Source organism: Microtus oregoni, unplaced genomic scaffold (assembly GCF_018167655.1).
Source record: "Microtus oregoni isolate MIOR12 unplaced genomic scaffold, Mior012 000005F_ref0000423, whole genome shotgun sequence".
Classification (NCBI taxonomy): domain Eukaryota; kingdom Metazoa; phylum Chordata; class Mammalia; order Rodentia; family Cricetidae; genus Microtus; species Microtus oregoni.
The window spans coordinates 17,802,968-17,827,478 of NW_024543064.1; the positions used below are offsets into that span (position 1 = coordinate 17,802,968).

The window sequence follows — 24,511 nt, forward strand, 5'->3', positions numbered from 1 at the left end:
CACTGAGTGAGCAGTGCTCTCACCCCCAAAGCTGTACAAACTCAGCTCAATCATCACTCTTCAGGAAGAGGCTGCTTCGCTACTGGATTATATAGCACTCAGCTCAGACACAGCCACGATGAGTGTGTGTATGTACTCTCAGAAACAGCTGTTTCCTGTCCTAGGTGATGGTTTTGTTTCCAATCTTTCTGAAGTAATTTGTGTACTTAGCTACATAAACTCAAAAGTTGGATAAAGTTAGCTGTATTTTGTGTACATTGTACATACTGTGAAGTGATCCTCCATAGGGATGCAGGGGTAAAGTGAATGCTTTCTTCCGCAGAAGGAGGCGTTCTTCCGCATCGTTGTCTGGAAGTAGCTCTTCGTCCTCTTCATCTCGTTCCCGGTCACCGCCAAAGAAGCCTCCCAAGAGGACATCTAGCCCCCCTCGAAAAACTCGTAGGCTATCTCCTTCAGCAAGTCCTCCAAGGCGAAGGCACAGGCCATCGTCTCCAGCAACTCCACCACCCAAAACTCGCCATTCTCCAACCCCCCAGCAGTCAAACCGCACAAGAAAAAGTCGTGTTTCTGTGTCTCCAGGAAGAACTTCGGGTAAAGGTAAAAACACAAAGCATTTTGTTCTTTTTGACATCAGGGTGAACCCACTTGTACCCATCTGCAGAAGCTGCTAGGCATTACTTTCTGTGTGACACTGTAAATGGCCTGCTTGCCCCTCTGTTCTCAGGGCTCTGCTGAGAGGTGGTGATAGGGAAAGGTAGATTGTTTTTCCAGTGCCCTCTGTCTGGGCAGTGGCGCCGCAGAGCACTTGGGACTGTTTGAGTTGGTAACAACTGGGACTTGTTCTTCCTGTAAGGATTCATTTTATTACTCTGAGACCAGTTAACTATCCCACCCTCTCCACACCCTTTCTTAAGACTTTTTGTCTGATACTTTCCTTGAGAATTTTGTATTTTGTTATTCTTTTTGGTCACGTTTATGCCCCGAAGAGAAGATTGATTGATTTGATTGATTGGTTGGTTGATTGATTGAAGGTCTAGGCGGGGTTCTTGGGTGTTGTCCTCACTCTGTTCAGTAGATTGGTTTCTAAGAAATTGATTGCTTGTGATCGTGCCAGCCGAGAGTAGAATGTTCGTTAGTTTGTTAGTGTTAAAGCCGCAGCAAGTTGTGGCTTGCAGGGACTTTAGCTCTAAAATACATATGGAGAAAGATGGAGGATAGGATCCATTCGAATGGTGCCTTTGGTGCTAGGACTGGAGTAACACAGGCATCCTGAAAGGTGAATGGAGTGGGTGGGAGGGTTGGGAAAGCCCATTGGCTGCCCGAGTGCTGGAAGAAAACTGGCCCTCCACCGTTTAAACCTGTTAGGACGAGAAGGATCAGTGGAAAAAGGATCTACTGGTGGTGGCAAGCCATAAAAATAATGTGCAAAATCTTTATTGACTTTAATGTCAAGTTCATTCAGCGACAAATAAAATGTATTTAAGACAGCTATTTTTTATAACATGCACTGTATCACTTTATTTTGTGTGTGTGGTTTTTTTCGAGATAGGGTTTCTTTGTAGCTTGAGCATGTCCTGGAACTAGCTCTTGTAGACCAAGCTGGCGTCAAACTCACAGAGATCCGCCTGCCTCTACCTCCTGAGTGCTGGGATTAAAGGCGTGCGCCAACATCGCCCTGGTGTATTACTTTTTATATAAAATGAGAACATTTCAGCCTTTCTGAAGTTCCTCTCACCATGTCCTAAATATGATACTTAATGCTCTAGCCTTCTTGTCTTTTCCTGTGAGCTTTACATTGAGAATATTTCTTTTGTTTAGAGCTGGAAAGCTCTCTAGGAGGAAGATACTCTTAAGTGTTCCCACTATTACTTTAGAAAAGTACATGTTTTTTCTATTTAGATTATAGAGAAGAATTATTTTAAAATACCTGACCAGAAGGAGTTCTATTAGAATAGGGCAGTTGTTGAGATTCATTAGTCACCTTTTATGAGTGTACGCAGTGCTGGTCTCCTGTCTTGACGCATGCCTCATCCATGTGGAATGGGCACTCGAGATCACTTGTGGGGAGCTTAGTCTCCTTCGTGTCCACCAAAGCTCAGAATTGATGTGCGCTGTGTGGGATCACCCTTGTGATGAAATGTGAGAGCTAGGACAGACCCTGAAGTGTGGGGCTCTTCAGCGAGGTGACTTAGCCAAGATAACGACTTCGTAAACAATTAAAAGTTCCTTCCCAAGAAACTCTGTCTCGAAAAAAAAAAAAAAAAAACAAAACAAAAAAAAAGTTCCTTCCCAGTTAGAGTAAGAGCCATCAGACTCCAAATGCCTTTGTGTTGCTTAGGGAGGAGGGTGAAGGGCGGAATGAAATGAAGTTCTTTGTCTCAACCTGGTGTGATTTCAGAGATGCCCGCTGTGGGGGTTTCAGGACACTTAGAACCGTGGCACTGCTGTAATATGGTAAAGTTCTTGTTTGTGCTTCGTTATCAGGTGTTTGTGGGGTCTGGTGGGCTGCTGTTGATAATAGGCAGAGATGAGAGGAAGGAAAGAAAAGTGGGCGATTTGACAGTAAATCATTTGGAGTGCAGTTAACAGTCCCATCTAGGGTGTTTGGAGAGACTTTGAATCAGTAAAATCCAGTACTGCGTGAACTTGTACCTCAATCAAATGTCCTGGCACGTCCTGTACCTTTTGAATCAGCCAAACTATTGTGCTCTGTGGACACTTGATGTGTTTTACAATTTCTGCTTACAGTAATTTAACTTTGCAGGTTATCTTTTGGGCACTCTAAGATTAATAATTAATAGGACTTTTGAAATGCTTCAGAATTCTGGTTTTAGAGTTGTTCTTTTGAATTTCTTATTTCATGCTAGAATGATTTGCTCCTTGAATTTCTGTTTTGTTTTCTTTTTTCAAGACAGGGTTTCTCTGTGTAACAGCCCTAGTTGTCCTGGAACTCTCTCTGTAGACCAGCCTGGCTTCAAACTACAGACATCTGCCTGCCTCTGCCTCCCGAGTGCTGGGATTAAAGGCGTGCATCACTACTGTCTGGCAGAGTGATTTAACTCAGGAGTAGGATAAAGTGTGTGCTATATACGCTATTATTAAAGTTAAGTCATTAATGAGACATGAAGCCAAGATGAGCCCTCCTGTGTGTTTATTCCCTCTGTTAAACAAAGTATGTAATGTTGGCTAGATGTGGTGCGAGCGCACACCCTCACCCACCAGACGGGTTTCTTTGTGTGTTCCTGGCTGTCCTGGAACTCAAGGTTCCCCCAACCTCTGCCTCTGGAGTGCTGGGATCAAAGCCATGTGTCATCACTACCTGATGATAGTGCACTTCTTTAGTTCTAACATTACATTGCTATACTGAAGTCCTACAGTAGTGAGACCTTATCTCAGGAAATATAAAAGCAATGTTAATTTTAGTTATGTTTCTTTAAAAAAAAAATGCCTTCTTATAGCCAAGCAAACCACCTTCCAGATAGTTTTAAAATTTGTTACTTTGAGAAAGTAAATTTGACATGTAAGCGGTTTCCTTTTTTGTTTGTTTGGTTTAGTTTGTCTTTTAAAGTCTTGGGAATGGTATATTATGTAATCTAGGCTTGCAGTTCTGTCTCAAGCTTCCTCTGTGTTATAATTTTCAAAATTATGTATGTTCTGTGGTAGGGCATATACATACTAAACAGGTGTCCATAGGCCAGAATAGGCATCCTATCTGGAGCTGGAGTTACAGGTAGCTGTGAGCTCCTCATACAGGTGTTGAAAACCAACCTGGGTCCTCTGTCCAAGCAGCAAGTGCTCTTGACCACTGAGCTTCACTCAGCCCATTGCTTTTATGAATTTTTAGGTATTGACTATTCTCACCCAGTTCAGTGGTTTGTCCAAATAACATTAGTAAGTAGGATCATTAACTAAAGGATTGTGGCTCAGTAGTTCAGGACTTGTCTTCTGTGTGTGATATTTCAGTGGTAATTATCTCTCTGGTAACTTTAACAAAGATAAGGTTGAAGTGTTAGACCAACAGTTCTCGTGGTTGCTACTCTGTATAGTTAGTTAGTCTACGACAATTCCTAGAGTATTAAAAAAGGTATAACTGCATTTTAATAAGACCCTAACCCTAACCAGAGGCAGGCATATCTCTGAGTTCGAGGTCCACTCTGGTCTACAATAGCTAGTTCAGGACAGACTCCAAAGCTACAGAGAAACCCTGTCTTGAAAAAAAAAAAAACATCCTACTGAAATTCATTAGTCATTCACAGGTAAAAGAACTAAGGGATGACCTTGGGTTGGTTGGGTTTTTTTTGGAAAAAAGTTTCTCGGTGTAGCCCTGGTTGTCTTAAAACAGGCTAGCCTTGAACTTGGGGATCTGCCTCTGCCTCCCAAAGTGCTGGGATTAAAGGCGTGCGCCCCTACCACCTATCTAGTTTCTTTTCTTTTTAAAAAATTTTTTTTTTTTTTCTGGGAGTTGATTCTCCTCTTCTTCCTTGTTGAGACATGGTCTCTCTGGCAGGGCTTCCCTGCTTTCTGCTGCTGTGTGTGCTCCAGGCCAGCTGGTCCAAGCCTCCAGACCATTCCCTCATCTTCACCTCCCCGTCTTGCCGTCAGAGTCATGGGATTACACGTACATACCACTCACTACATCCAGCTGGTTTTAGCGCATGGACTCCAATTAGGTTAAGTTTTTCATGTGAACAGTCATGCACACTTTTATACTATTAAAATACTATTCTTGCTGGGCAGTGGTGGCACACTCCTTTAATCCCAGCACTCGGGAGGCAGAGGCAGAAGGATCCCTGGTCTACAAGAGCTAGTTCTAGGACAGGCGCCAAAGCTACAGCGAAACCCTGTCTCGAAAAAAAAAATCAAAATAAATAAAACACTGTTCTTTATTATTGTGGTTTTTTTAAAACTTGTTTTTAGTGACAAAACATAAAGGTACTGAGAAAAGAGAGTCGCCGTCACCAGCACCCAAGCCGAGAAAAGTGGAGCTGTCTGAGTCTGGTAAGTTGTAATGATTTTCTACAGGTCAGCTTTTTCTTTTCCTGTCCATATTTGATTATTCCCCTTGGGTTGGAGAGTCATTGTACGGGCAGCACAGTAGAGAACAGCTAAAACTGGCATCACCGAGACTGAGATCCCCAGCTCCAGCATTTAAGTGTTCTCTGTATGTGGTTATTTTATTCATCTTGACCTTGTTCTTTTTCTTCTGTATTTGGACATAATTCTGGGTTTTTACAGCTAGCTGAAATGTTTGTCGAATTCATCTCTCCCAGTTTTACTTGCAGTAAATAAGTTTAGTAGTTGGTGAGGGTTTGAGTGCCTATTTTCCTGTCGTTTGTCACATTACCTCTGTGGAACTAAAGAGACGCTTTCTAAATGCACCCGTCTTTCAGAAGAAGACAAAGGCAGCAAGATGGCTGCAGCTGATTCTGTGCAGCAGAGGCGCCAGTACAGACGACAGAACCAGCAGTCATCGTCTGGTATGGAAACCAAGAAAATGCTTTCTGCTTCCACATCTGTTGTAACTTCAGCACTTGGGAGGTGGAGTCAGGAGAGTCCCTGGGGAGTATAAGGCCTTTAAGGGCTACATAGTGAGAGTCCAAAAAACAGCAAACCCAGACACACCATAGCATTCAGGAGGTGGAAGCAGAAGGATCAGATACTTATTCTTGATGGTGAACTTGATAGCCTGGACTACATGAGGGGGGACCCTCCCCACCCCCGCTCTTTTTATGTATTTTATACAAGTGAGTGTTTTACCTACGTGTATATCTGTGCACCGTGTGTATATCTGATCTCAGAGGAGACCAGAAGAAGGCATCAGATTCCCTGGTATCTGGAGCTGTAGACATTATTATGAGCCACCATTTGGGTGCTAAAAATTGAACCGAGACCCCTGAAAGAGCAGCCAGTATCCTTAACCTCTGAGCCCTGCTTCTGAATGGGAGGAGGTGAGGGACAAAGTGTTTGCCTTCCTGGGAAGTTCGGTGTCTCAGTTGGCTACTATGTATGTTTCTTTTTTGTTTTTTGAAACAAGATTACTCTGTAGCTTTGGAGCCTGTCTTAGCACTAGCTCTTGTAGACGAGGCTGGCCTCAAACTCACAAAGATCCGACTTCCTCTGCCTCCCGAGTGCTGGAGTGCTGGGATTAAAGGCGAGTGCCACCACTTCAGGCTTCTTTCTTATTTTAAGCCCTTAAATTTTTCTTTTAAATTGTTACATTGTTATGAAAGTTATAAATTTGGCCAGGAGTGTGGCCTGGTGCAGGTTACTGTGTTTCCCAGCGTTAATAACAATAAGGTGATTGACCTAGAGCACAGTATTAAAACAGAAAATGAAAATGGATAACTAATGTATCCCTAATATCCTGAGTCTGCTTTTAGGACACCTTAACTAGTTTCGTGAATCTTTCATTTTTTTGCTAGTACATTTTGTTTATTTGTTTGTTTGTTTTTGGTGGGTATTAAGGCTGCTTTTGTTTGTTTAGTAGTAGGCAGATGAAATTTTCTGATAATTGTAATTGTTGACTTAAAGAAAAAGCATGCAGAAGCCTGATGTTTACGTCAAATGCTCTGTTCTTGGGGTTTGGTAGGTTTGATTTGGTTTTGAGACAGACTTGCCTTGAACTTGCCTTGTAGCCGAAAATGACCTTAAACATGTGATCTTCCTTTGTGTGCCTCTTAAATCCTGACATTGATAGCCTTGCACCACTGTAGCCAATGTTATGCAGTGCTGGGGACATGCGCTAAGGCTAGTGCTGTAGTAACAGCCGTACCCCAGTCCCACTGGGGATTATTGTAATTATTATGGCAACAATTTTTATTTTGTATTTCAAGTAACTTATTGATGCTTTTCTTTTACTGCTAGCACTGAAACCAGGGCCTGCTCTTGAAGCTTTATTTTGTTAATTGGGAATAATTACTCAGTTTTGTTTTGGTTTTGTCTTGTTTCTGAGATAGTCTGGTGCTCACAGGCTGACCTTTGACTTTCTATATTGCTGAGACCTTTGACTTACTATGTTGCTGAGACTGGTGTTGAGCTTGTTGAAATTTTCCCGCCTTTCATCAGATGGACATGCACCAACAAGACTGATTTAAAATCCCTAGATTTCTTAGAAATGTATTCAGACCTCTGCACTCTTGATTTTTTTTTTAAGCCACCATGTAACAAGATGTACTCTTGATATTATAGGAGTCTTGTGTTGGCTAGTTTTCTGCTGGGTGTGGGGATGTTGACTGTCACTAGAATTGTCCTGATTAAATTTTTGTGATGGTACTGAGAATTGAACCCATAACTTTATGCTATACTAGGTAAATACTGTGTTGCTGAGTCTTAGCCACTAACATTTTCCCCAGTGCTGGGGTAGAACCTAGGACTTTGAGCATGCAGTGTAAAGGGGAGTGGGGAGAGCGATGGAGGTGTGCGTGCGTGCGTGCGTGTGTGTGTGTGTGTGATATTTTGTTGTTGTTCTTTGCTCTGTGATTACAGACTCTGGCTCCTCTTCCACCTCAGAAGATGAGCGGCCCAAGAGATCCCATGTGAAGAATGGTGAGGTAGGCAGACGGCGGAGACATTCCCCTTCTCGGAGTGCCTCTCCATCACCTCGGAAGCGCCAAAAGGAGACTTCCCCTCGGTAACCACCTTCATTAATGCTTTGGACTGATCTGTACCTTACAGGGTGGGCCGCAAAATTATTTTAGCATTGGGCTAGATTCTTCCTGTCATTAGAGATGTGGGGTCTGGGGTTTGGATAGCTTGGGTTTTTTTCTTGTTGTTGGTAGTTCTTAACATTAAAACTAGGCAAGGTTTGAGTGATTGTCTTATTTGTGCATGGATAGAAAGAGCAGTTAAATCACAGCATTAATTCCAGACATTTTGAAGCTTTAAACAATGCCTCCACAAGAAGTTAACTTGTGTGAATAGAGCTCTTTACGTTTGTTTTTCTCCGCTGCTCTCAGGATGCAGATGGGAAAACGATGGCAATCGCCAGTGACTAAAAGGTTGGTTAGACACTATTATTGTAAATTAGGGTGACATTCCAAGTTTTCTTCATTTTTTGTTCAGGTGACTGTCCACACTTTACAGATGATGCATTGTGTCAGTGGAAAGTCTAAAGTTGGTTTGGTGTGTGTTAGATGATAGTAAAAGCTACATGTGAGGTGTTGATTTTACAACCTTTTCTAAGCCGGTAATTCTGACTCCCTAGACCTAATACAAAGGTAATACAATTACCTTTGTATTAGGGTGACTTAAAGAAAGCAAGAAAAACTAAAGGAGAAACCTAAATGCTGAAAATGAAAGTAAGAGTTGGTTCTGTAGTCTTTGCAGAAGTATGGGGAACTGTGAGGTCAGAGTCTTCACTGTATTTATATTTGTCCTGTATTTGTGTAGGTACACACACACCACAGAGGACACCTGTAGTAGTTGGTTCCCTCCATTCACTATGTGGGTCCTGGGAATCGAACTCACTCAATTTTTCATGTTTGGTGGCAAGTACCTTTATCTGCTGAGCTCACCTCACCAGCCCTGGCTTTCTCCCCCTACCTCCCACTTAATGAATTTTTTTTTTGATCATATGTTTATGTGACCATAAAACTAATATTTTAGATCCAAACCCCATATAAAAATCTTATAATGGGCTGGGCGTGACAGTGCACACCTTGTAATCCCAGCACTCAGGAGGCAGAGGCAGGTGAATCTCTCTGAGTTCAAGGCCAGCCTAGTCTCTCTATAGTTGAGTTCCAAGATAGCCGCGGCTACATAGAGAAATGCTGCCTCATACAGCAACAAAAAACCCTTTTAGTTCAGACCTGTCTCACAAGTGAGAAAGGCACAGGGAGAAGTAGTGTCCACACAAGGTCTTTGACCTGTGCCATTGACATCTGTCATCTGTCTGTATTCCTTTTCTGAATACAGGTTGAACACTCCCTGTCTAAACTGCTTGGGAGTGGAGATGCTTCCTGTTTTACCTTTTCCCATTTTAAAATCTTTTAGAAAGACATTTGGGAAGCAGTCATGGAACAGTGGAATATTTATGCTGTAGAGGGAACTGTTTCATGATAATGAAAAATAGAGATATGAAAGAAAGAAATTGGGTACAAAAATATTTTTCTCACAACTGTAGTGACTTCTGACTTCAGTGGAATTATTTAACTGAACATCAAAAATTGCTTTACACAGGATCGTGTTAGTGCTATACTCCCCCGCCTCCCCCTGAATTACAGAACTAGGTTCGGTTCTGGGATGATTCTTCAGAACAGTAAAATCAGAATTAATATTCTAGCCGGGTGTGGTGGCACATGCCTTTAATCCCAACACTAGTGGTCCACATAGTGAGTTCCAGAACAGCCAGGGTTCTGTGGAGAGACAACTGTCTCAAGAAACAACAACAAAAGCGAATATTCTCTACCCTGCCCAGTGGTTTTAGGTTTTATTAGTAGCTTCTAGTTTAAAGCTGTTAGAGATCACCACTTGCCTGGGCACAGTGCCACACTCAGGATGCAGAGACCAACCAGGACTATGCAATGAGACTCTTTGTCAGAAAGCAAAACAAACTTTGAGTTGTTTCAGATAGGGTCTTTGTATGTACCCCTCATGTAAACCAGACTGACCTAGCACTCACAGAGATCCACCTGCCACTGTCTCCTGGGAGCTGGGATTAAAGGGGTACACCGCCACACCTAACAGGAAATAAAGTTATTTTGAGTTATGGGTCAGTATCATATTTTTGATGTTTGTTTTGAGACAGGGTTTATCTGTGTCAACCTGGCTGTCCTCAAACTCAGAAATCTGCCTGCCACTACCCAGTTCAGTATATTTTAGGGAGGATAAAATTAAACATGATTTTGAGTGTTTATGTAAAGTGCTAGGATGAGCACTAATCAGATCATCTGCAAATGTAAATCAAATCTGGTTGGAAATGAGATCTGCTGTGAATTTATGGCTTTTCTCTATGGAGTCTCAAGTAGAAGCTGGGTGGGACCTGGTAAACTTTAGAAACTGAGTTCTAGGTTCATAGCTTCAGTCCTGGCTGGTCAAGGAGTCAAGAACTGTTTACATTGATTCTCTCTCAATATGTGTCGATTTGCCTCAAAGGGGACAAAGTAGCTTAGCCTACATTTAAGTCTTGAAGCAGCTTCTAGCTGGTTAATGTATGTTCCTATGTTACTTGTGTTATTTAAGTCTGTTACAGAACTCAGAATTGGGGTGTGTTTGTTTCTTGAGTATATTTTTAACCACACCACCCCAGGGCAGCCTCGTCCTGGCTTTGTCGTTTGTCTTTAGGGTATCATTAAGTATGATACCCAGTTCCTCTTCAGTGCTGCTTTCAGTTAGGGTGGTAAAGGCTGGAGGTGCCACTGAGAGGTAGAGTACTTGTGTGCCGTGCGTGTGCCCTGTGTACTGTAGAGAAGGGGCAGCTTGGAGCAGCTTGGGCCTTAAGCCTTTGGTGTCTATTTAACATCTTAAATGTTTCTCAGAGAATTAAAATACCTGAAAACTTTTCAAAGCCCAGCCTGACTGGATTTTTCCCTCATGTAGTCCACATAAGTCTCAGATAAGTTTTTCAACTGATTGTCATCTGTATCCCAACTAAAAAATGTTCTAGTCATAATCTTTTGAAAATTTTCACTTCCTCTGCTGGATGGTTTATGTTATAACCAGATAGCTATTTCTGTCAGAAGCTAACATTACAAAGCTCTGTTTTACCCATTTCAAAAGTAAAACATTGATTTTTAAATTTTGTTTTTAATGTTGGCTGCTACCCAGGGTCTCAGCCTTAGCCTGAGAAAGCATGCTCTGGAACATAGAGAACACAGAGTACATCTCTGCCTTGGGTTACTGGGGCCTTTGCTTACACATCTTACTGACTGAGAATCAACTCTTACTTTAGTGGTAGAAGGAGGAGAAGTCCCTCCCCACCACCAGCCAGAAGGCGAAGATCTCCTTCTCCAGCTCCTCCTCCTCCTCCTCCCCCTCCTCCTCGGCGGCGCAGATCTCCCACCCCACCACCGCGACGAAGGTACTGTGTCCAAGAGACTCATGGTGGCTCTGGGTCTTTACTGTGAACGTTGTGTTGTATGTGTTCAGGCATTTTTAGTCATAAAAGATCACATAGTAAATGTGTGCTCCCTTATAGAAAAATCCCAAAACACACGACTGTGCAGAAACAAAAGTTAGGAGCCAGGTATATTACTTATGCTTGGAATCTCAACTCTTGGAAGACTGAGGCAGGAGGATTTTGAGTTAGAGGCCAGTCTGGATCATAGAGCAGCCAAATCCTTGGTGTCTGGGATAAGCGGGGGAGTGAGGAATAGCAATGTCTGCACAACCATGGGAGGTTCTAGAACCATCCATCCATTTGTACACATGAACAGCCACACTGATCTGTTACTGGTCATGTGCATTTGGGATTCTTGGTAATACTCTACCAGTTATACAGAAATAGAAGAGCTAGCAGTCCCAAGTTAAGGGTGTTCTATGAAGTGAGAAACCAGAAGTCTTCTAGAAATGTCAGTCACAGGCTGCGTGTGTCAGCACACGCCCCTAATCCCAGTTCTTAAGAGGTGGAGGCAGGAAGAGCACTAGTTTGGAGGCAGCCTGAACTATACATGAGTTCCGCTAGACTCTGTCTTAAAGAAACCCATACAAACATGTGACCCAGGGTGTCAGCTCAGGCACAGCAAGAGAATGAAGAATGGTACAGGTTAGTGGGTAACTTTGGTGTGTGTTGGGGATGAGTCCACGGCAGACTAACTGTACAAGAATGGTTGTTTTGTTTTACTTTTTCCTATGTTTCTTCCATGTGAAATAACTAGAGAAAGGGAAACCCCTTTTTAGAGGAGGATGTTTTGTTCTTTAACAGGATCTTAGTATGTGTACCACGCTGGCCTCGGATTTTGGGCTGTCTCAATACTTGCTGAGTACTGAAATTACAATTGAAGCCACTGTGCCTAGCTAGAGTTACCAAATGATTGCCCAGTTCACTCTACCACCTTGTCTGAAGATTGCTTATTGTAAACCCAGTTCTGAGCAGGAATTGGTGCTGGAAGACCCAAGCACACATTGCAGTTAGCCTGAATGTTGTATTGAGTCCTAATTCCTAGGTGACATAAGATGACTTTGTCACCTGTAAGAGAAAAGCCAGATAGACCTTTCAGAGACCCCTTTTGCCTGGCAGTGAACTGATAGTAAAAGGCCGTCCTTTGAAGAAGACCGGACAGTCTGTGTTAGGAGCTTATTCAGGGGAGATGGCACATCATCCCATAAAATAGTTATTTTGGTGTGTCTATGAGTGTTTTGTCTGCGTGTGTGTGCACTGTGTGTACCTTGTACCTGTGGAAGCCAGAAATGGCGTTGGATTCCTTTGAATTTGAGTTATGAACTTTTGTGAGCTACAGTGTGGGTGCTGGGTACTAAGAACTGAGCCACATCTACAGCCCCTGTCACAAAGAACTCAGTAAAACAGACTTTCTCAATTGGCCAGTGTTATTACCTGGCAACAGCTGATGCTCAGTTACCACAATGCAGTGTGAGGTTCTCTTATTGTGAAATAGTGAATTGATTCTATAGAAATTCTGTTGACTTGGTGAATTTAAATTGTTTAAATTTAAGTTGCAGATTTTTCCATTTAACAGTACACAGTACCCTCTTGACAGGTGTGGTGATCTTACTTTGAAATATATCCTCTGGCATAGTGCTGACTACAGGACATTTACAACTGGTTACTTTTTTTCGAGACAGGGTTTCTCTGTGGCTTTGGAGCCTGTCCTGGAACTAGCTCTGTAGACCAGGCTGGTCTCAAACTCACAGAGATCCGCCTGCCTCTGCCTCTGCCTCCCGAGTGCCAACTGGTTACTTTTTATTTATAATTTTCCTAGTTCTGGGTTAGCTAACTAGGTGGCTCAATGGGTGAGAAAGTATTGCCACACAAATGTACTGACCTAAGTCCACATAAAGGTTGATGAGAGAATTCCCCTGACCTCAGCTTGCCACTCACTTCCACACGTCGGTTTCAGCTTAATGGTGTGGTTTTTTTTCTAGGACTCCTTCTCCTCCTCCACGCCGCCGCTCGCCTTCTCCAAGAAGATACTCTCCTCCCATCCAGAGAAGATACTCTCCTTCCCCACCTCCAAAAAGGAGAACCGCCTCACCCCCGCCCCCACCCAAGCGAAGGGCATCACCATCTCCACCACCAAAGCGCCGCGTCTCCCACTCTCCGCCTCCCAAACAAAGAAGCCCCCCAGTCACCAAGAGACGCTCACCCTCCTTATCTTCAAAGCATAGGAAAGGGTCTTCCCCAGGCCGTTCCACCCGGGAGGCCCGGTCACCACAGCCAAACAAACGGCATTCGCCCTCACCACGTCCTCGAGCTCCTCAGACCTCAAGTCCTCCCCCTGTTCGAAGAGGAGCATCCGCATCACCCCAAGGAAGGCAGTCCCCATCTCCAAGTACTAGGCCTATTAGGAGAGTCTCCAGGACTCCGGAACCTAAAAAGATTAAAAAGTAAAAATATTTAATGCTTTTTTTTTTTGTTAGGAATACATAGTTGCATAACATGTAGACCTCCCCTCCCCCATTGAACAGTTATAAAATAATAAACAAGCCAGGCAGTAATGGCGCACGCTTTTAATCCCAGTACTCAGGAGGTAAAGGCAGGCAGATCTCAGTAATTTCAAGGCCAGCCTGGTCTACAGAGTGAGTTTCAGGACAGCCAAAGCTACACAGAGAAAACCTGTCTCAAAAAACAACAATTAATAATAATAATTATCAAACTTTGGGTACTGTTCATATTTTCCACTTTGAACCTAGTTTCTTGTGGCATCGATGCCAGAGAACTTTACTTGGTTCTTAGCTTCTGGTATCTTAGTCTGAGATGAAGCAACCCTTTTCTCTTTGTTGTTTTATGTAAATGGGTGGTTTGTCTGTATATGTTTTTTGCTGCCAGTGGGCAGTGTCAGGAGGCCTGAAGCAGGTGTCAGATCCCCTGGAAAGGTAGTTGCAGTTAACTGTGAGCTGTGTGAGTGCTGGAAAAGGAACCCTAGTTCTCTCAGGGAACAATCAGTGCTCATAACCACTGAGCCCGTCTCCAACCCCTGAAAAATATTTAATACTGATACAAAGCAGGCTTCAGGGAGCTAAGAAACTGCTGTTGCTAGTGTAGTCCATCATCAGTACAGTGGTAGAGAATTGTGAGCATGAGTGACCCCAAGACTGGAGTGATAGAAAAGCAAGTTTCTGGCCTCCTTTGTGTGTCTGTTCTCAATGCTGTGTTCTTTGTTTTTCCTCTCTGTCTAGGGCAGCCTCACCAAGCCCTCAGTCTGTAAGAAGAGTTTCCTCTTCCCGATCTGTCTCTGGATCTCCTGAGCCAGCAGCTAAAAAGCCTCCAGCACCTCAATCTCCTGTCCAGTCTCAGTCACCCTCCACAAACTGGTCTCCCGCAGTACCAGTCAAAAAGGCTAAAAGCCCAACTCCAAGCCCTTCCCCTGCCAGGGTGTGTATGTGCCTTGTTTGGGGCAGCTTTACGATTAGTTAACTGGGGTTGAGGTGATGGTGGGTGCTTACAGTCCCAACACTTGGTGGGCAGCAGCAGGGTCAGGAGCCAGCCTGGGCTATGCAGTGACCCTGTCTCAAAAACAATTACAAGTTAGTCAATTAAATTCATACATAAATTTAGTCTATGTTAATATGGTGGTTCAGTTAAATAATCATTCTATGGTGTGAAATTGATTTTTATTCGGTAGAAACCATACTTTGAATTTGGATTTTGATCCTCTTTTCTAGGTTAGTAAATAGCAAAAGCTACTGTTGACATACTGAAATTGAGTAAATTATATGAGCCATTCAACATATTACAGTAAGCTTTGTATTAGATGACTGCCTAGCTGTTTGTTCTAAGCATGTTAGAAGTTATTGGGCTAACCATGGTATTCAGTAGATGTAACGATAGATTCTCTTAGATGGACTATAACTTAAGACGGCTTATGAGGATGCAGCTGTGTTGTGGAACATCTGGGCTATGAGATTAAAAAGTAAAAATATTTAATGCTTTTTGTTAGGAATACATAATTGTATAACATGTAGAATTCCCTCCCTTATTAAACAGTTATAAAATAATAAGCAAGCCGGGCAGTAATGGCACACGCTTTTAATCCCAGCACTCGGGAGGCAAAAGCAGTAACTAATAGTGGGTACAGGTGTCTGCCTCTAGTCTGAAAGCCTGAGTTCATTCCCTAGGACCCCGTGGTAGGAGAGGACCATCTCTGCAGAGAGAAGCCGGCCACTCCCACTTTTAAAGTAGGCATTCAGTTTAGCCTGGCTTTGTTTGAGCTCCTCACCACATACTGAAATCCTGCTTTGCGTTAGCCAAGTATTTGAGTGGTTTTTAATTGCCCCTCATTAAGGCTCGTGTTTAGGAGCTGGAAGGCAACTCATGCTTAGCCCATGACTCCAGCTGTTGACACCTCATTCACATCCTGAAGTTGGAAACCCAGTTTAGGATTAGTAGGAAACTGTACAGTCAGTTAGTGTTGAGGCTCTTCCTGCTGGATTTGTGGGTGGACCTTGACACTGGTTGTTTCACCTCTCTGAGAACTCTTGTTGGTGGTTCTTTGCACTTCGGTGAAGCATGTACTTGTCTGTTTAAGATTCCCTCAAAATAAAACAGGATTTTAATCAGATTGATTACCTCACTGTTTGTTTCTGGGTTTCTAGAATTCTGATCAAGAAGGAGGTGGAAAGAAGAAAAAGAAGAAGAAGGACAAGAAACACAAAAAGGATAAGAAACACAAGAAGCACAAAAAACACAAGAAAGAGAAGACTGTGGCTACAGCCACCACAGCTCCTGCAGCCCCTGCAGCTGTTTCTGCTGCCACAACCACGTCAGCACAGGAAGAACCTGCGCCAGCACCAGAGCCCAGGAAGGTATTCACACACCACCTGGCTCTTTTATCTGTTGCTCATGGCTAATGTTTCCTGCTGACCTGTCAGGAACCAAGGGGAAGAGTACAAATGGCTTCCCAAAAACTTAATGCTAGAATGCTTTGAGTTTTGACTTTTTGAGACAGGGTTTCTCTGTAGCTTTGGATCCTGTCCTAGAGCTAGTTCTTGCAGATCAGTCTTGCCTTGAACTCACAGAGATCCATCTGCCTCTGCCCATCAGTGTGCATGTAGAAGACATTGGTGCCCCTCCTTTCTTTTGTCATATTTTTATTACATTTTACTTGTGTGCATATACACACAAAGGTCAGGACAATTTGCAGAGTTAATTCTAGCCAGCCGGGCGGTGGTGGCGCACGCCTGTAATCCCAGCACTCGGGAGGCAGAGGCAGGCGGATCTCTGTGAGTTCGAGGCCAGCCTGGTCTACAAAGGGAGTCCCAGGACAGGCTCCAAAGCTACAGAGAAACCCTGTCTCGAAAAACCAAAAAAAAAAGAAAAAAGAAAAGAAAAGAAAAGAGTTAATTCTAGCCTTGCGCCGTATGGAGTCCTTAGGATTGATTACAAATCATCAGGATTGGTGGCAATCTCCCCTAGCTATCTCTCCTAAAGTTCACTATTTCAGGTAGACTGAACCACCAGTTAGACCACCTCGTCAGCACTTGGGTCTGCCGGGGCATTGCTACCTGGGGATCCTAACTCAGGTTCTCATACTTCCGTAGCAAGCATAGGGATATAACTCTGCTGGGGGAACTCCGTCTATGTATATAGCTGTTTGTGGGGCACTCAACATGCTCAAGGCCCCCTGGATGTGTTCCTCTAGCCCCAGATACCCTGGGTGTGGGAGTATGGGTGCGTGTAAGTAAGCACAGCACCTGAGAGCTTGAGACAGAAAGATCAGAAGTTCAGGGTTGTTTTCAGTTCCTTAACAAGTTCTAAACAAGCCTAGGGTAGAAAGAAGTCATGATTTAAAGTAGGTGGGTTTGTATGTGCAGAGTATGTATTGTTGTGGCTGTGTTGTTCTGTCTGTGCACAGCATCTCCCAGCGTGTCTCAAGACTTAACATCTGCCTGGTTTGCCTTTGTTTTCCAGGAGACTGAAAGTGAAGCTGAAGACAACCTTGATGACCTAGAGAGGCACCTGCGGGAAAAAGCCTTGCGATCCATGCGGAAGGCTCAAGTGTCCCCACAGTCCTAGGTGGACATATTTGTTACGTTGTAAATTTTATTTGGTTTGTACTCAATTCAATTTCAAAATCGCTAAAATGTGTTTGAGCTTTAGACTATAACATTTGTTGTAATAATTGCTAGGTTGAAGTTCACCATGTTTTTTAAGAAAGGGGGGCATGGATTTGCATTACACAGGTGTCCATGGTGTACTAGTGACATTCTTCCATTGACATTTAGAGTGAAATACTTTAAGCCAAAAAAAAAAAATTTAGGGGGCGTTTAAATATTGTTGGCATTTTTACCGTCCCTTTAAATGCCCTTGCCTCTCCCCAGAGGTTCCCTCCCCCCTTTTTTTTCTTGTTTCTCTTGAATTTTAGCACCATGTAAATTATGCTTTCAACCTTGTATAGGTTTGTAAGCTTGCCCAGAAGTGAGACCACTGTTAAGTACCACAAGGGTCTGAGTGAGTGTTTTAATGCCGCAAATACTCCTGTTGGCTGTGGAGTCTCCGCTGACAGCTCGGGATTCCAGCTCTAGGGAACAGGGGAGGCACTGCTGGATGCCGGAGATTGTCCGTGATGACAGATTCATAAGTTCATTAGAACTCTGGAATTTTGTCCTCTTTGGGTTGGCTTCTGTTTTGTTTTCTTTCTCCCCCTTTTTTTCTTTATCTTTTGTAAAGGCAATTTACTAGACCTAGCAAGGATCCTTCAGTTAGATAAATTTGTTTTATGAAACTTCATGGCTCCCATCCAGAATTTTTTTCCTTACTCTTCCAATTGGCACACAAAACTGAAGAGCGCTTGTATTGGCAGGCTGGGAGGGCCTGCACTTGGACATAGTGTCTTGGTTTCCCTTGTTTTATTTTATTTTATTTTTTAACTAAAGCTATATAAAGCTTGTGGATTAAACAATAAATTTCTAAATTTAAGAATGTTGCCATTCACTTTTACTCAACTTACCTAGGTATTACAAGACAACTCTATCTTCTTAGTAGAGCTGTGTACAGGGTAAATTAAGCAATGAAACAGGGTTCACCCTTTTTATTCAATAATTAGCTGCAAAGAGTGCTAGGACGGGCCAGTGCAGCAGCTCCGGAAGGAAAGGTACCTAACTTGGAGGCTTGGGCCCAAGACGTTAGTTACTTCTGCTTCACCGCTAACGGGGAATCTCCTGAAGTGTAGCAGTCTCCTCCAGCTCCAGCGAAAAGTTACCTTTTCTGCTCCGCTCAAAAGAGAGTTTCCCACCCAGTGTAACTCGCTTCTGGTTTCTCTGCTCAGCACCTCTAAGGGAACTCTTAGCAGATAACCTGCTCCACACTGCTGAAAGATCTTCACCAAAAAATATTTTTGGTTTTTTGAGACAGGGTTCTCTGTGTAACAGTCCTAGCTGTCCTGGAACTAGTTCTTATAGGCCAGGCTGGCCTTGCACTCAGAGATCTGACTGCCTCTGCCTAGGATTAAAGGCATGCTCCACCACCAGTAGCCAACCAAAAATCTTTCAAGAAAATTTGGGAAGGAGTCCAGGAGCCTGGCTGCCTGTGCCAGGGTAGGAAAAGGACAGCCTGCGATTGAACAGGCAGAGGGGCTTATGTAAGGCTTCTTAGGGGAAGACCAGAATAAAGATTTTCTGCTCAGGGGCAGACTTTTCTTTCACTCTAGTTTCAGAGTTAGGGTGTGCTTCTTTGGTTCTGGGTTCAGAGCTAATGTGTTTCTTTCGCTGGCTCTGGTTTTTTTGGCCCTTTTACCATACAATCTGAGCTGAGAATTTGGACCCATGGTTAAAATTTCTGACCATTGGAACATAAGCACAAAGTGCTTCTTAATTTCAGGAAAACTTGGGGGTTTGGGGGATTTTTTTTTTGTTTGGGTTTTTTACTTTTATCCAAAAGTTACAGACAAGACCTCAGTAGCGATGGGCAGATTATATACATGGGTGTCTAATAAGGAAAGGGGCACTAAATGAAGACAGTCCTGAAGGACTCCACTGGGACAGTAGAGTCTCACATGAGTGCAGAACTCTCCAGGTTCTTCCGTGTGTTAACAGGTGGGAACTAAACTCATATGATGGGAGGAGCCAAGTTCAGCTTCTGGAAGCTTCCTCCCAGTATAAACCATAAACACCGCTGGAGTATGTCCATCTGTTTAGCCCTTCATTTGGAACACTTTTGATTGACTCCTAGTACTCATGGGTTTTCATTCTTCCTCTTCGGCTGCTCTTAGCAGCAGCTCCATTTTACCCAACTAAAACCAGACAAACCATAGTCTTTAACTGCACAGCGAGTTCAGTTTAGAGGTGGAGCCATTTGTGTTAGCACACATCTTTAACCCCAGCATTCAGGGAAGTCCTTCCAACAAAATTTAGAGCATTTTCTGTTTGATTTTTAAAGAGTTTTTGTTGTTGTTTGTTTTTCTCAGGAGGGCTGAAAATGTAGCTCAGTTGGTAGACTGCTTACCTAACATGCACGCTGCCCTGGGTTTCCGTCCCGGCCTCTACAGAGTCCAGGGGTGGGACCCCTGCTTTTCCAGCACTTGGAATGTGTGCACTGAAGAACCGAGTTCAGGTTCATATGAGATCTTGGGGACAAAGGAAAAGTTGGGGTTTAAACTAGTGTGTTTAGGGCTGCTGGAGAGATGGCCCAGGGTTAAGAGGGCTGCTCTAACAGAGATCCTGAGTTCAGTTCCCAGAAACCCCATGTTTGCTCACAGTAGGACCTTTGATGTGCAGGTACGCATGCAGAGCACTCATACATAAATCATACAAAAAAAAAAACACTAAAAATCAGTGTTCTGTGCCTGCATTGGCAAGCAGTGAAGTGTTGACACAAACCTAAGAGTCGCCTGCAAGGAGGAAACCTTCATCAAATTGGCCGTGGCCATGTCTGTGAGGCACATTTCCAACTACTATTTGGTGTGGGAAGTCCATCTCCCACAGCATCTCTGAGGTGGGCATGGGCTATATAAGAAAGCTAAGAACTAGATGTGGTAGTTGCCGTTTTAATTGCAGCACTTGGGAGGCAGAGCTGGATTTTTTTTTTTTAAGTTTGAAAAATGAAAGCTACACAGAGAAACTCTGTCTTGGGGGAAAAAATGAAAGCTAACTGAGCAACATTTCTTCGGGGCTTCTGTTTCAAAGTCCTGCTCTGGCTTCTGTAAGATGAAATAAACCATTTTCCTCCCAAGAGTTTGTTTTTGGTCATGTATCACAGCACAGAAGTAAACCAGGGCCCTATTTTATTTTTGATCACGTGTATGTGTGACTGAATTTGTGCACAAGGATGCAGCACCGGAGGAGGCCGTAAGAGGACATGGAGAGATCCTGTAAAGCTGGAACCAAGCTGCTGTGACTTCCAGTGTGGGTGCTGGGCACTGAAGTCCTGCCAGAGCAATTTATGTGCTTGACCTCTGAGGCCAGTGAGGGGCTCATTGTCATCCTGGCTGGCCCGGAACATTCTTGGTAGATCAAGCTGGACTTGATCTCACAACAGATCCACCTTAAGCCTTTTGAGTGCAGCAAGGATTAAAAGTGTGTGTCCCCGTTCCTGCTACTTTGCTCCCTTTTTGAGACATGACCTCGTGTATGTAGGCTGATGGGGAGCTCACGGGGCTCTTCAGTTTCTGCATGCTGGCAGATGTGCCCGTGTTTCTGTACTGGCAGTCTAAGGGCCTTGCTGCAGGACAGTCTACAAACAGCTGTATCACTATCTCTCCTCCCATTTTTGCCATGCTATCCCACTATGTAACCCAGACTGGCCCTAGTCTCCCAAATGCTTAGGATTACTAGTGTCTGCTACCATATCCAGGAATAGTATACAGTTCATTATGAATATCTAGGTACACAGTTTTCAGGAAAAAAATGGATGCACAAAAAAAAAAGCATGTGAGTTTGTTAAACAGCAAGGGAAGTCTGCTTGAACTGTGCAAAGTAAAGTAAAAAAAGAGGTGGGGGGAGGGGCTGGAGAGACAGCTTAGAGGTTAAGAGCATTGCCTGCTCTTCCAAAGGTTCTGAGTTCAATTCCCAGCAACCACATGGTGGCTCACAACCATCTGTAATGAGGTCTGGTGCCCTCTTCTGGCCTGCAGGCATACACAGAATATTGTATGCATAATAAGTAAATAAATAAATATTTAAAAACAAAAAAGAGGTGAGGCTGGGGAGACAACTCTGGATGACGAGCAAGCGTGAAGACCTGAGCTCAGGTCCTAAGGGTTTCTAGCTAGTCAGGCCAGTCAGTTGGTGAGCTTGAGGTTCATTGTGAGATGTACCAAAGAATAGGGGTGTGGCAAGAGACAAGCTGGCTTCTCCGGGGTGCACTTGGAGCACACAAGATTGTGACAGAACTCCATAAGGGTAATCATGATGGTCACCTCATAGGTCACTTCATAAGGATGGAGTGGGCAGGACCTGCCCTAGGTGAGGTTGGAGGCTAATGTGGGATGGGGCAACATGGAGCCGTGAGGCCTTGCTGGTGTCTCAGATTTCTCCGCTGTTAACTGGGCTTGGATGGGTTGGCTCATTTAAAGGGCCGTGCCTGTCATCAAGGTTTGATCATAGCCGGGTGGTGGTGCACACCTTTAATGCCAGCACTCAGGAGGCAGAGGCAGGTGGGTTCTCTGAGTTCAAGGCTGCACAGAGAAACCCGGTCTCAAAAAACAAAGGTTTGATCGTTTATTGTCAAATATTAGATACTGGTAACTATGGGACCTGGTACCCCACCTGGTAAACAGTGTGGTGCTGTGGATGATGGTAAAATAATTGAGAGACAAAATATGGAAGTGGGGAGGGATGGACATGGGCAAAGTACGATGGTACAAAAGGATGGTCTTAGTGGAACTATTTTGTAAACTGATTTTATTCACGGCCAATTTGCACATAGAAGCAGGAGGATTACCATCTTGAAACCAGCCTGGGCTATTTAACAAGAATCAGCATCAAAATAATCTGACTGCAAAGCAAACTCCAGGCCAGAACAGAAAAAAGTGTTTAGATTTAATTCTATGAGGCAGATTTCCCAGCTAGTCCAGTATCTTAGCTCACATTCTTCTCCTAGCAGGCTGACACAAAAGGAACTGCAGTTAACATCATGAGTTTTAGACTGGGCGGTGGTGGCACATGCCTTTAATCCCAGCACTCGGGAGGCGGAAATCTGTGACTTCGAGGACAGCCTGGTCTACAAGAGCTAGTTCCAGGACAGGCACCAAGCTACAGAGAAACCCTGTCTCGAAAAACAATAAATAAATAAATAAATAAATAAATAAATAAAAATGAGTTTTAAATCGTAAGAAGATTCAAGTGTATCTTTTAACCAAAATACAGTACAACCACTGTCTTGTTTTATTTACTAAGGACAAACAGTCTGCTTATGCCTATGGCATCAAACTCGATGATTCTGCATTTGGCAGGCTCTTTGGGATGAGTTTTTTGCTCTCTGCTGCATGTGGAAGCATTTTCTCTGCAAAAGTGGTTGAGATGCTTGAAGTGGTGGTTGGTTGGCAAGGTGAGGGTGTGGACTGAGATCAAACTTCGAAGCCCAACTTGGTCAGCGTTTGCAGTGGGTGTCTAGCAAACAATGAGAACTGGTCCCTTTCTGCTCAGTGGCAGCGTTGCCAGGTGCGGTGTTCCCAGGCACAATCAGACAGCAGACTCCAAACAGTGCCTGTGACTTTCTTTCTTTTTTTGGCTTGGGAAGTACTTTGGAGCAACCAGTAAGCTGCTCATTGCTGTTTGCCATGTACTTTCTGTACAATGTTTAAAAATTGTTATTGTGTGTGTGTGTGTGCATGCACATACGCAATCTTGTATGTGTTTGTAAACACACCTGCTCTGGCACCTGTGTGTTCCAGTGAGCTGACTCAGGCTTGGTGGCAGGCACCATCACCCACTGGGCCATCTTGCTGGCCATACGGTCCACATTTCATTGCTCCTCACAACAGCTGAAATTGTTGACTGCTGGGTAGAATAGGAGATTGACAATTCTTTTGTTTGTTTGTTTTTTTGTCTAAACCTCTTTGTAGACCAGGCTGGCCCTGAACTCCCAGAGATCGCCTGCTCTGCCTTCCAAGTGTTGGGATTAAAAGTTTGTGCCACTCCCACCTGCTGAGATTGACAAATTTTGTTTTTTGTTTTGTTCCATTTCACAAGACAGGGTTTCTCTGTGTAGCCCTAGTTGTCCCGGAACTCGCTCTGTAGACTAGGCTGACCTCGAACCCAGAAATCTGCCTACCTCTGCCTCCCAAGTGCTAGGATTAAAGGCGTGCACCACTACCGCCTGGTGATGTTGACAATTCTAAAGGACAGTTTTTAGATTTCTAGTCAGCTCACAAAGCACCCACTTACCAAGCTTTTTCACCTGTCCAGTTTGTTCAGCTGCTCCTGTGGCAAAGGATTGCTCGCCCCTGGTTGTCAACTCCCAGTGACAGCCTTTGGCTGTCCTCATCTTCAAGGATCTCATTTGGAACCATCACTGCATAGCCCTGTGTTGGTGGCAGTTCTTGGACTAAGTGCATTGTTGCCAATTGTGTTTAAATTTCATGGCCCATTTGGATATAGTGTTATACTTTATTTTAAAATGTCAGGAAGAGGCAGGCAGTGGTGGCACACGCCTTTGATCCCAGCACTCGGGAGGCAGCAGATCTCTGAGTTCGAGGCCAGCCTGGTCTACAGAGTGAGTTCCACGACAGCCAGGACTGTTTCACAGAGGAAACCATGTCTCAAAAAACAAAACAAAAATGCCAGGGAGAGAAGTCACGCCATCAACAGGGCTCACATGGGAGGTTTATTGGAAAATGGGGGAACAAAGACCTGTCTCTGTAGAACAATTAATAAAAACCCAGAGACAGAAATTGGGGTTCAGCCTGACGGTCAGAAAAGCAAAACAGCAAGCCTATGACTCTTACCTCAACCTCAGTCTGGAATGGCGGTCCTGCCCGCAGGAATCTCAGAATGAGACTGTGTGTCAGAGCTGTCTCCCGTTTTTATATTCCTCTCTAGTGCTGGGATTAAAGGTGTACACCACTACTGTGGGGTTTCTATGGCAAACTGCCTAGTCCGTAAGGCTGGTCAGTGTGGCTGTTTTACTCTGAACTTCAGGCAAGCTTTATTTATTAAAGTACAAATAAAACATCACTACAGGTCCCTGGGGACAAGAGTGGCGGAAGAGAAAGAAAACACAGACACGGAAGGTGGACAAGGCCCACCTTTTAAAAGGGAGCATAGTAAATGTGCACAGGAGGTGCTCTTAGTGGCTGGAGCTGAGGATGTATCCTTCAGGACCCCAAGGGCAGGCCAGTGTAGATGCCTGCATACTAACAGAAATTATTAGATTTTGCATTTTTGTTTAGCATAATTTTCATAGTGTAAAACATATTAAAAAACAGCAAGGAATAAGTCGTTAGTATAAACTGTGAGAAAT

At 43.8% G+C, this 24,511-nt stretch overlaps 1 protein-coding gene across 12 annotated transcripts in view; it reads left to right on the plus strand.

Moving 5' to 3' along the window:
* Nucleotides 1-18,031, plus strand: part of Srrm1 (serine and arginine repetitive matrix 1) — a 33,005-nt gene extending 14,974 nt beyond the window's left edge. For 4 of the 12 annotated variants that reach the window (XM_041651372.1, XM_041651365.1, XM_041651374.1 and 1 more), the window contains 10 exons: nt 323-597; nt 4,918-4,998; nt 5,391-5,477; nt 7,486-7,630; nt 7,956-7,997; nt 10,889-11,017; nt 13,039-13,500; nt 14,293-14,488; nt 15,709-15,918; nt 17,024-18,031. In XM_041651372.1, the coding sequence (XP_041507306.1) occupies nt 323-597; nt 4,918-4,998; nt 5,391-5,477; nt 7,486-7,630; nt 7,956-7,997; nt 10,889-11,017; nt 13,039-13,500; nt 14,293-14,488; nt 15,709-15,918; nt 17,024-17,128 (1,732 nt within the window). In that variant the 3' untranslated portion in view covers nt 17,129-18,031. The remainder of the gene's footprint in view (nt 1-322; nt 598-4,917; nt 4,999-5,390; nt 5,478-7,485; nt 7,631-7,955; nt 7,998-10,888; nt 11,018-13,038; nt 13,501-14,292; nt 14,489-15,708; nt 15,919-17,023) is intronic. The other 8 variants (XM_041651373.1, XM_041651366.1, XM_041651376.1 and 5 more) reach the window with 6 other exon arrangements.
* Nucleotides 18,032-24,511: the final 6,480 nt, after the last annotated feature.